The sequence below is a fragment of the Condylura cristata genome, unplaced genomic scaffold, assembly GCF_000260355.1.
Source record: "Condylura cristata isolate star-nosed mole 26May11 unplaced genomic scaffold, ConCri1.0 scaffold00006, whole genome shotgun sequence".
NCBI lineage: Eukaryota > Metazoa > Chordata > Mammalia > Eulipotyphla > Talpidae > Condylura > Condylura cristata.
In genome coordinates this window covers 39,855,363-39,868,231 of record NW_004567107.1, presented here as the reverse complement: position 1 = coordinate 39,868,231, position 12,869 = coordinate 39,855,363, and the positions used below count along the sequence as shown (strand labels likewise).

General features: G+C 44.1%; 1 protein-coding gene across 1 annotated transcript in view; it reads right to left on the bottom strand.

Moving 5' to 3' along the window:
• The window catches only part of DMRT1 (doublesex and mab-3 related transcription factor 1), a 92,549-nt gene that overhangs the window by 54,558 nt on the left and 25,122 nt on the right, over positions 1-12,869 (bottom strand). The window contains exon 3 of the mRNA XM_004677623.1: positions 3,699-3,982. Coding sequence (XP_004677680.1) covers positions 3,699-3,982 — 284 coding nt within the window. The remainder of the gene's footprint in view (positions 1-3,698; positions 3,983-12,869) is intronic.

Sequence of the window (12,869 nt, the reverse complement as noted above, 5' to 3'; positions counted from 1 at the left end):
GGTCAGGAGAGGTCTGCCACGCGCCATGTGGATCTCCTCCAGGGCAGGCGGGAATCGAACTCATGCGGAAGTGGGTTTAGATTCTCAGTGCTGTGCTTTTAACCCGCTGCGCCACCAGGGAGGGCCCCAGGGAGTCTTTTAATAATAACTAAAAGGTATTACGTATACCCCACCTTGTTACAAAGGGGGTCTATTGGAATTAGCTAACACACTTATGAAAATTAAATAGATAAAAAGGGGCCTATCAGGTGGCCTAGGGGTTGTGTCTCAGCACTGTTGCCCCGACTGCCTGAGTCGCTCCCCGGCCAGGGAGCTGACCCACCTGCCACAGAGATCTCCCCTGTCTCTCCCACTGAACCCCTCAGCAGTGTATTTCAGTAGATTTGCCTGCTCTGGTCCCCACTTTGTCTCCCACCCCCCACATCTCTGGCCTACACCTCTGTTCTTCTACACAAAGATAGATAAAATGTTTTTAAAAAGAGCAGGGTCAAATGAAAATAATTAATGAAGTAAGTTCACTTATCAGCACTTTGGGGTATACAAAAGAACTACCCCTTACATGTTAATCTCACTCCAACTATGGCACTGCCGTTGGCAGTCACACAACAGCACTGTAAGAGTGATATTATACCACTTTGCAGCTTAGAAAACTGATACTTATTAAATGGTGGGTAAAGATTTAGCTCAAAGCTCCATGTACAGTTAAATCACAAATTAGAACTGAAAAATGTGAATTTTATGGTGTCAGAACACAGGTTTTTCGGCGCTTATCACACCACTCCCCTAAGTCAGCAGGTCTGCTTTCTAGCCCATCCTCCAACTGGGGTGCCGAGCAAATCCTTCTGCAGCAGAACTCAGTCTTTTGCGGAAGGATGGGTGCCCTAGGGCTTATCAGATGCATCTCAGCAGTGCGCATCATAGGACCAGCTTCATTACCACTTTACAAACTGATGACTTGTATTTATGTCAGTTCTTGTGTTCCCAATGTAAGGGCTTACTTTTAATGGAACTGATTTTTCAGGCATGACTAACAGTCCAACTTGCGTTTACATTTGCTTACAGGATTAATCCACAGAGTCACATAATCTCAGGCTTTAAGGGATGCAAAGGCCATGCTGTCAAATCCCCTCATCCCAACTGTTAGGATCATTTTTGATGTCACACACAGCATGACTAGGTGCACCTTATATAAGCACATCCACCACAAAAAGGCAACTTCCAAACAGTAAGGCATCCAGCACTTGTAAGCACTAACTGCTGAGACTTCATTCTTCAGGGAAGTGAAAGGCCTACCATCAATCATCTGAGATAGCCACACATAAGCACTGTTCTACAAGTTTCTGCAGATTTCCGATTCAGAACAGAGTTTCAAGAAGGTCCCCAAAGAAAAGCAAAGGACTTAACCAGTAGAATTTCTAACTCTCTGAAAAGGCTAAAGAATAAAGCCTGAGGATTCCTATTCAACAGCTCCTGCAGTTAAAGGTCACTCAAAGGGTCCTGCACTTGCCCCAGGCATCTCAGCTCACACGGGCCAGAAGGCCTTTCTGCAGCAGCACTTTCTGCAGCCCTGAGATTGTCACAGACTCAGTGATAACCAGTCAGTGCTGAGAAACACACTTCAGACAGCTACAGACTCACAACTCAGGCTCTCCCGCTGGCGGCTGAGTGACTGTGGGTAAGTCAGCTGTGTCTCAATGTGCTCACAGCGCCATCTGCCTTGTAGGGCTGGGAGGAGGCTCTCCCTTTCAGCAAATGACAGCAACCGCTATCATCATGGGTGTCATTACTAAAAAGGAGGACTAGCCTTAAACCACCATAGGAGAGAAGTACCTGTTTCTGCAAAATAACCTGTTACAGAAGGAGGTACTACCAACTGTGACTGGTTAGTAAGGCCTAAGCCCAGATCTCTGGGAAAACAAACTCATATCTTAAATGATGCTCCTTGTCACTGCTAAGTGGTGGTCCTAAGAAGGCCTTATAGTGTCACACTGCACACCCACATCCTTCCTCTGCACCCAGGGAAGAGTTTTCCTGCTCCCCTTGCTAGCAGAGGTGCCAGACGTCTCACTCAGGGGACTGTCCTTGAACGTGGCAGGCCTCCCTGCTGCCAGAGTTCACCTCCTCCCCCTGGGCTCCGAGAGGGCAGCATGGCCATCTGGAACTCCTGTCAAAACTCCACAGGAGTAGCAAACACTAGTGTGGCAACCGTCACAGGCCATCTGAAAGATTTTGGTCATTTAATTTAGATTTCTGGCTTTGCTGTGAAGTTATGTTTCATCTGTCTTTCAGGAAAATACTTAAATTTTTCTTTTTCACCCTTAATTCAGTCTCTTCCTGTGTTATCCCTTAAAAGCTTGGAAGTAGCCAGAAAACCTGGATATTGCAATAGCCCTCTGGTGCCTGGGAATCTGCAAGAAGAGCTGTTTTTATAACCACGATACTACTTTCTCCTCTCTGAGAGGAGAATCCACTGGAAATCAACCCAAAACCTTACCCAAATCATAAAATTCTAGAGCCCCAAAAGGGATAGAGTTTGAAGACCCATATATTATTACATTGCTTCACACTCAAATTACTTCTCATTCTAACACCAGTATGATTTTTAAAAGGGAGCTTTCTAAACTCCTCTTTTAAAAAGTATGATTATATAAACAAAATACATGGAAAATTTATGAAAATGTGTAACCTAAGGAATTACAGCTGATGTTTTAAATGCCTGAAATGTCAGTTCCCTAGAAACAGGTAGAAAAATCTCAAAAATGGGATGATTTGAACATTAACACCTTACCCACACCTTAAAAAATACAATTCAATATGGAAAAGAACAGCTCAGATTTAAGTTTTAACTCGTTTTTAAAACGTAGGCATACATTCTCAACATATACATCAGCTGTGTTAGAATCAAGGCTCATCTGAGAAGCCTGAGCATGGTAAATGCATCAAATTAAAAGAGGAATGACTGGGGTGCTAAGATGAAGCACTCATGCATACACATTCCTACAATGTGGAAATCCAGTCTCTATGCTAGTCCCTCGAATCTGCTGCTCATATACTAGCATGTCAAAAAGGCTAAATCTGAGGCTTTAGAATATTTCTAGAACATCAGGATAATGCAACATGCTTTGCATCACCCAAATATTAAAAGCTCTTGATTGCACATTAATTTTAAAATATTTAAGAGTATATAAAAACTGACCCCATCCCCAGCTAAAGAGGCACCCAAGCTGGTCCAGCTCAGCAGTGACTAATTCTTTTTCTTACCTTTCTTCTGTGCTCACATACAGATTATAACTTAACCCTCCCAGGGTACAAGTTCACCACTAAGATTAACACTACACAGAAGGACATACCAACATTTTTAAAGGTGCTCAACAAAAGTGGAGGCAAAGCTGGAGGAGATGGGACCTCATACCATCAGCCTCTTGTGAACCTGACTCTGGCCAAATGGGTATTTATGCAAAGCGACATTAAAAATGATAAAAATACAATTTCCAAAAAACCCTGTGCATTTACAATTCCTCATGGCCACACTCAGGGTTAAGTGATCACTGGTAGACTGAAAAGTTCCTCACATTTTGCAGCACAGCGTGCACGCACATGGGCTGAGGTAGGTGTACCTGCCCACCTATGTGTGCCTATGTATGTGTGTGGGGGTAGGTGTTTTCCACATGCCCAGTTCATTCTGGGTAACAGCTTACCTGCCACTGGTTTCCTGTCTGACCAGGCACATAAGGAGTTGGGAGGCTCCGAAGACTGTTCTTCACAGGGGACCCCCCGAGAGGGTTTCCCACATCCCCAGAAGAAGAATCAGCAGCCAAGGCCATGGAGTACTGCGGGTAGTTGTACAGATTGTTGTAGTAAGGGAACAGAGATGGCTGGTAAAAGCTGCTGTAGTAGGTGGAGTCTGAAACCAGATCAGGTGTGTTCTCCATGTGCCCTCTGCTGGTGACAGCAGGAATATCCTGGATGACCATGCGTCCCTCTAGCAAGAGAAGAAAAAAAAGACAACATGGTATTAACGTGGGAATCCACAAAACTTCACCTCTACACCCTGACAACACACTGACTTCCTCCTCAACACCTGCAGAGTGCATTCAGGTACCTGAACATGTCTTATTCTGTATCCAAAATAACGAAGGATTTCTAAGTTTATCTTAAGTCTGGTGACACCAGTGACTCAAATTTTGAGTTATTTTTACTAAGGTCATTTTATTTTTATTTCTAAAGATTTATTTATTTATACATATAGAACTGTGGTACAGGCTAGAGGTGTGGGGTGAGAGGATTCACCAGAGACAGAGTGGGGAGCAGAACAGGCAGATCTATTGGAATACACTGCTGAGGGGAGCAGTGGATGAGGCAAGAGGTCTGCTGTGCCATGTGGGTCACTTCCCTTGCCAGGGATGGAACTCGTGCTGCAGGGGCTGCGCTTTAACCCGCTATGCTTTAACCCGCTGCACCAACAGGGAGGGCCTGAGGTCATTTTAGTTACATAGAACCTGCTGGACTAACACCTACCCAGAAATTCCTATTAGTGTCAAGAGATTAGAGATCAAACTCAGTCAATGTGACTGTCTGCAGCAGTACAGGAATATTACTTGCACTTCACTTTAAATAAAGTCATTTTTACAATTCCAGTGTCCTTAACTATGATAACCATTTCCACAGGCCAGAAAGTCAAAGCAAGAGGTTAAGAAGTGAAACAAACATTGTTTCCTTCACTTCCTTGGTCAGCTGATACTGTATCCTTCAGAAGTCTGGACAATGGTATAGACCAAGGGCTGACAAACTTCTGCAAGAGGTCAGTCAGTAACTATTTTAGGCTTTGTGGCCATTGGGACCAAGAAAATAGATGTCTGCTGGGCTGGGCTGTAATTAGACTTTATTCACAAAACTGGAGGACAGTGGGACCTTCAGGAAGGCAAAGAGATGGCAAACTGGTGAGAGCAGAAGCCTGAATGTGGCAGGAGAGAGAGAACTTGGAAAGTTCTGCCCAATCAATATGCTAGAAGTACACTGCAGGTGGGGAGAAACGTGAAAATCTCAAGGTTAGCACTCACAGGACCCGCTGTGACTGGGAGCTGGGACTCCGATGTCTCGCCCAGAGATGCTGGGTAAGAGGAGGGTCTGTGGAGAGGAGGAAGGAGTTGTCAGGGAAGAGCATGTTCCGAGAGGAGAAAGGCAGCCAAGGAGGGGCTCATTAGAAATCTCGAAAAGAACACAATGTCACAGAGGCCAAAGATGACATGAAGATCAGAGGCGACAGGTCTGATGCTGTCAGACCAAGCAAAATCAGTCTGGAAAAGAACTCCAGAGGGCTAGGTCTTCAGGGCTTTTTTTTTTTTTTTTTTTTAATAGCAGAAGGGGTTTATCATAGCAGAAGGTGCACAAGCAAGAGCACCAGGGCCAAGTGAGCAACCAGGAAACAGGCAGTTAGTACAGTGGAGGGAGACTATGACCAAGTCTCTCACTGGAATGAATATAAAGTACTCTGGGCAGCCCTCCTCCCTCTTCTCCCCGTGCTCCTGGCTCACCCACAGCCTGGACAGTAGCCAGAACACGCGGTAGCAAGTATTTGCAAAAGGCATCAGTGAACAACTGTCTTTTAAGTAGCCTGGAATGAAAAATAAATGTAAATGAAGAAACAGAAAAGCTTCAGGAAATAAGATCTATTGATTTCATATTTAAATATAGTGATGGGTTGAACATAGCCAGGCAGGGAAAGGAAGCTGGTGGAGAGATAAGCCTGGCACTACCCATGTCCCAGGGCAGGTGTTCAGAAGCTTGAGTAGAAGGGAAAGAAAATAAGCAAGGGAGGCCATGGGTAAATTCTGGAAGATCTGGTGAAAGTGACGACAAATATATTTTTACAGGCACATTCCCAGGAGAGCCAAAGTCACTTCTCTAAAAGGATACCTACTCTATCCACCTTATGCTTCTGTAATGCACTGCCAACCCACTGTTTGATCACATTTCTTTTCCTCTCTCCTCCTCTTCCCAGCTAATGAGATGAGAGATAGCAAGTTCACTGCTCCACACTTGTTTGATGAGAGCATATGTCCTTCTCTCCTGAATGTCCCCTCCTATTTTAAACACCAATTTAGTGCACAATGGCTGGTGCTTCGTATCCAGTGATTTTGTTTTCAATGCCATGGCTTTACTGTTTAATCGTAAAAGCAACAAAATCCTCAGAGAAATTAATAAAGAATTTGGATGCTTAAATTAGAAAAGGAATGAATGACATGGTGCTAGCCTAGGGATGAGCACTAGCGGGATATCCGTATAGACCTCAGACATTTAGAATGGCACTTTAGAGACTTATCCCTGTCCTTTCAGGGGAAAGACCTAGACACTCCTTAGGATCTGGCTTCAGACCAAAGTTCCTCATAGGGAAAATAAAATACAGTACAGGGAAAGAATGAAACAGGTTTCACAATTCTGGGATCAAGGCAAATGTTCCTGAATTTCTGAGTTAGAACATATGACCAGGCCACAGTTTACTCCACAACAAAATATCAGTAATTGCTCGAGGAAACAGGAGAATGGCTTCACTAAATAGACCCCCAAAAATCCCCACCTCTGGTTAAAGCAAGGATTCCTTTGGATACTATTAATTGTAATTAGTTAACAAGCACATCACTTTTCCACTTACCTGTATTTTATTTCCTTTTTCAAATTATAGTGAACTTTAAAAATCAAGTAAGATAAAGCGGTCATTTTATAGCTGGACCTAAATAATAAAATCACTACCTCTTTTAAAGTGCAGATGCCGAAATATTTTACACTCTTAAGATGTTTCAGAACTCTTAAAAAACAACATTTTTAACAACTGAGAGAAGCTATGTCCCAGGGACAACTGGAACTGCCAAATTCAATTTAATTAGCCACCAAGATGAATTACACAGCTCCAAATACGTCCATGTTAAGAACTGCTGTATGTCTCCAGGCCTTATGTACATGTGGCCAATTCATGGAAATTTCCCAAAGTTAAATACGTGCCTGTCAAACTACTTGTGTCTAACCCTGTGGTTCCCAGTGTGAATCAGCACCAGCATCACCTGTAACTTGTTCAAATGCACATTATGGAACTTCATCCCTGACTCACTGAATCAGAAACTCTGAGAGTCGGTGCAGTCAGCAATCTGAGTTTTAACCAAACCGTTAGGAGGTTCTGAAGTGCCCCCAAAAAATGGAGTAAGAACCAGGGATTTATGCTGAAGACTGAAAGCAAATGCTCGCTGACCACCCTGCTCTGCCAGTCCTGGCTGGTTGCCAAGGAAGAGCATACAAGGTTGTTCACTGGAAAAGACGCTGCGGCCTCTTCCACCAGCCGTGGGGCTGTGTTGAGTGTTGTAGCTGAGCAGTCACGACGTTCAAGGCCTGCACCTAGGTTTCCTTCATATATTCTAACCACAAAGCTCATCTCCAGGATTTCTTCCAACTTGACAAATTATGTGTTAGGCACCTACTATTTGCCAGGCACTTTGCTGCTGTAACATCGACGTCAAACTTCATACTCTTCATGAGGCTTTGGAACTATTCAGAAGAGTGACTCATTTAAAAAATAATTTATTCTTGGACCTTAAGGTGTATTTTTATATTTATATTTGATTCAATCATTTGTTATTATAGAACAACTATGTTCAAAATGTGGCTTTGGACGGTGTTAAAGGCACAAAGAAACAGTTGTATTTGGAATGTTTCATTTATTCTTTTTTAAAATAATTTTTCTGATTAAAAAATATTTTACATAGAACTGGAGTGTAGGACAGACATACAGGGTGTTGAAAGGATTCACCAGAGACAGTGAGGGGAGCAGCGGGCAAAACAGCAAAGGTTTGCTGGACCATGTGGTTCACCTCACTGGCCTAGGATGGAACTCAGGCTGAGACTTAACCCCTAGGCCATCACAACAATCTCTGTGAAAGAATGTTTCATTTTTTCTTAAAAATTTGTCATCTATTTGTGAAAATTAGACATAGACTGAGCCTAGCTGCCACCACAACAGTATCTGAACCATATACAGAGTTGAAAATCATTGTCTGTTACCGCAATAAAAATGTAAAATATTTAAGTAAATGCCACCACATGTCTCTACAGTTGGGTGTCAGCAAAGCCTCATGAAGACATGGGCTGGGGTGGAGGGGATTTACAGAGACAGCGGGGAGGTACTCGAAAAGGAGACTCATAGGGTTATGAAGGAGGAAAAGGGACAGAGGGGACATGAGTCTGGCTGGACTGCAGGGGTCTCGTCACGGGACAAGGAGTGATGTTAACAGAAGGTTGCTCCAGGACTGAGGTTAGGCCTTGAATGTGAATGCCAGCCAAGGAGCTCTGATGTCAAATAAAGGTTCACAGAGCAAAGAAGCAATGTTAAAATGTGTGAGAAAACTAAGATAACCCAAGAAAAAGGTCTAGGAGAAAGGACGAAGCTAAAACTTCATTCTGTAAGAGGCTTAGGTGGGTAATGCAAAGTCTTCTACAGAGAGAGAAGTAGAGACAAAACCTACAGACTGGAATAAACTAGATGCTTTTAATACTTCTCTGAAGAGGAAATCATGAGCTTGCACACATGGCAGTGGGTAAAAATAATTTCATGAAAATCACTGCTATGTCTGGTGTTCTGCAATTTTCCTTCAAACAAGAACTGTTACACTGTTAATACCAATCACCCAGGGGCCAGGGAAGCCATCCAGCTTCCCTTCCAGATCTTGTTCAAATGCACAGTGATTATACTGCTCTCCTGAGCCTAAGAGGGAGAATATTCCTCTAAATGACAGAAAATAAGGATACAAGTGGGATAAACTCTCTTTCCAACCGCTGCTGCAGAAATCCTCAAAGAGTAACTGGAGGTATTCTCTTCAACACTGAGGTATCACAAGAGCTGTTAAAATCAAGACTGTTTCTGGGCAGCAGGTTATAAAGCACAGCACTAAGAAGCTAAAGCCACTTCAGCATGAGTTCAACCCCACCCCAGAGGTGACCCACATGGTGCAGCAGACCTCTCCTGACCCTCCCGCTGCTCCCCTCAGCAGTGTACTTCGTCACTGCCTGGTCTGCTTCCCACTCTGTCTCTGGTGAATTTTCTCACGGCTCCTGCGCTTCTGGCCTGTACCCCAGTTCTGTATGCATAAACAAATAATCTTTTTTTTTAAAAATCAGACTATTACTTGGAGTAAAAAATAAGATTTCCAACTAGAAAAGCCACTATATATAAACTAACCATACAAAATTTGAAAATATATGCATGCACATACTTACAAAGTGGTTTTCCATGTACAAACTATTAATAGGCTACACCTCACATGTTCTGAATCACAGGGAGTGAAAAACAGAGCTGCAAAGTTAAGCTGAATTTACTAGGACTGACCAGGTTTCTGGCTATTATGAATGCCTCCTGGCTGTCCCCATGCCTGCTGCAGTACAACTATGGGCAAAGATCACAGAAGTATATGGAAAAGTAAACAACATAATGAATTTGCTGAAAATTCTTAAGCTGGGTCCCACGATTTTGACTAAAATAAAAATTGACCAAATTCCCTTGGCCATGATAATAATACAAGGCACAACAGCACTGGTGCTGTGAGTGTGGTAGTTTTCTTAACCAGCAGCCCCTTGCAGGAATTACCAATCCTAGGTCCCCTACAAAAATACAAGTGCAAGTATGGAGCTAGAGGTTTGAAATTGCTACGGTTGGCAAGGTCTTGTCCTACAACAAGAAAGACCAGCACAACTGAAATCCACAGGCAGTAAAGGCAGCAGGAAGAGGAGGGGTGACTCTGGAAAAATCATCAGAATTTGTCCCCTAAAGGCATCGCTGCAGCCTTGATCACCTCTCATCCAGGGCCCACATCTATGGCTCTCCCCCTTTTTCTTGCACATTTCCGGTTTTTATAAGACCTCTCAGTGCCTCTGCTACTTTTTTTTTTTTGCACTAACATATGCAGCGTGAAATATGATTCACTCCTTCATGAAAGATCAATACCCACCCATGATAAATACCCTTATTGATCTTGCAGTGTTATGTGCTGGTCTCTGGACCCATGGCATATTAATAGTAGTTAACCAGTAATTCATTTTAAGGTATGTGAAGGGCCCCCATCCCTTTCTACTGTCTGGATTCCCAGAGTCGTTGCGCTTTGAGTCCTTTATGTTCAAACCTGGAGCCATATCTCCTTTCAGTGACAAATCCAGATTCCACAGTTTCCTCCAGGAAGTTAAAAAAAGATCGTGTATGAAAGCAAAATTTACAATTTAAAAACTACTATGTGGGAATCACACTGATCTCACATAAGTAGCTAGCCTTATCAATGCCAGGATTTACTTGTCTTTTTATTGCCATGCCTAGCATGGTGCCAGTCCACTTAGCTTCAAGTTTTAAGTCAGAGCAATTGTGCAAAATTATTGTTAAGTCAGAGATTGCACAATTATCTGCAATCAATGACCACATTGTGCTGAGCCCTGGATGAGTACAGAAGAGCAAGTTCCTCTCCTCCTTATTTTTGGAGAAAAAATTAAGATCTTAAGGTAAAGATCAATCAGGACCTCCCTGGTGGCAGAAGGGGTTAAAGTCTCTGCATTATGAAGCTATCACCAGTCACTGTGGCATGAGTTTGATCCCCATCAAGGAACTAGCCCACGTGGTGCAGCACACCTCTCTTGTCTAGACCACGGCTCTCCTCAGAAGTGTATTTCAGTAGATCAGCCTGTTCTGCTCCCCACCCCTGGTCTATACCCCAGTTCTTGTGTGCATGCATAAATGAATGAATGAATGAATATGTACTTTTTTTCTTAAAAGATAAAGACCATCATTTAACTATGACATGTTGTGAATGTCGAGGGTGACGTGACCATGGATGCACCTTGCTGGAATATGGTGGCTTACTCAGCTCCTGCCTCTAGCATGCTTCTTTGTGGGGCGATCTTGTATTCAGATCAATTGGCTCCTGGTATTTTCTAGACTTAGGGAAAACTGTGTCCCCTAACAAACAGGATGCTTCAGAACACTTCCCCTGGAAGGGTGAGAGTGCTAGAGGGTGACACACAGGGAGAAAGAGAAGCTGACTTGAGCCCTCTAAGCACTCTTAGGATTCCAAGAAAAAAGCTGACTGTTCTGACCAAGGAAAAGGGCTGATTTACTGAGATCAAGCAGAGTTTGTGCAGCCAGAAGACTGTTATCAAAGGCAGCAGTGTGCCTCCTGTTCACACTGTGATGATAAACCTGGCACATCTTTGGCACCTTCCCTGGTGGGAGAAACAAGTCACATTCAGAACAGCAAGCTGAGCACCTACTGTGTGCAGGGCGACCCATCTGCTACCTTGGGAGGCAAAGGACATGGTCCCTGACACTGCAGGGCTCCCAGCAAAAAACAGAGGAGGGGAATCTGATCAGATTCTGGGAAAACACAGGCGGTGGGGGTGGGGTGGGATCAAGTCCACACTTGTAAATGTAAGGGCTGCTGGGGTGGCTCACTACTGTGCAAGGCATAGTGTTGGAGAGTAGATTAGACTGCTCATTTTTCCCAAAGGACTTTTTTTTTTTTTTTGACATAATTTGGTCCCGAAAGGAGGACCAAATCTTGTCAGTGGAAAGGCTTTTCTTAACAAAGGAAGCTAAAGTTGGTCTTGATAGGCAGGAGCAGTACAAGGAACAGGAAGGACCTGCAGGAGGGCCTGGTCCCCTGGTTTCCCACTTATGATTCTATTTGACAAATTGCAATGGGATGGCAGAGGAAATTCAACAACAAAATCGGTAAGAAAGAAAAGGAGAAAAAGCCAAGGTCTAGGCTGATGCCATGAATTCTGGCAACAGCAGCAGAGAACTAATCCAGATAGGATGCAGGGCTTGATGCCCTTTCGTCTATCATAAGTTGCCAAAATCAAATGGGGCAGGAAATTGGAAATGAACTGTATGCACAAAATGAGATAACTGATCACCTTACCAACCTGGTGGAAAATACAGATGAGAAACCGTGCACTGAAACCGGCATGTGAATATGGTGGGCAGAAAGTCAACATCTTGTGGGATGATGATGGTGATTTTAGTGCTGCTAAGGCTACCAAGGTCCTGGCAGTATGGCTTACCAGCAGGGCAAAGGGAGGACCACCAGCTGTGACACCTGCCAGGCAGTGCAAAACTCAGCTCCCTCTGGTACATAGAAGTTGAGCTCAATAAATTCCCCCCAAGCTCTGAAAAAGGTAAGGCAGGAAGGCGCAGAGCTGGCTCAAAGGTGTGTGAAACATTTTGTAGGATGCCAAGGAAGCTGGACCAGAGAGACTGATAGACTGTTGAGCAAGATCAGATGAAAGAAGACAAAGGGAAATCACACCAGGTTTGAAAAGGGGTTGCCCTAGGCCATGAGTAACAGCCTCCCCATTGTGTGTGCAGCACATCCTGGTGTGGGGGAGGGGAAGGAGAATAAACAGAAGCCAGACCCTGCCCTCAGGAGTTTGTTCTCTCCCTTTGATAAAGCACAAGGGAAAATTTAAGAACTCAGGAAAGGGTTTCATGGTAAAAGAAACTTTTTAAAAATAGAGTGAAGGGAATTCCAGGTTAGAGAAGAGAAGGCAGAGTAGGGCACAGGGCCCCTGGGAGGCCCCAGTAGAATGGAGTTTAGACACACGCAGAGAAAACTGGACGTGCACAGACTTGCACTGAAAGTGTGGCTGTACCGAGCAGCCAGAGGGGTGCTGATGGAAGGCCACGGTGGTTCTAGAGCAGCCGGCCCCAGACTGCTACGCCTGAGGGTGGTCCTTGCAGAGTTCTGCTCCTCCTTCCTTTTCTGGCTCCTGCTCTCTTTGGAGGTCCCCACCCCCCTTGCACCTCTGAATGTTCCAGGGCCACCAGCAAACCGCAAGTTCTACGGTGG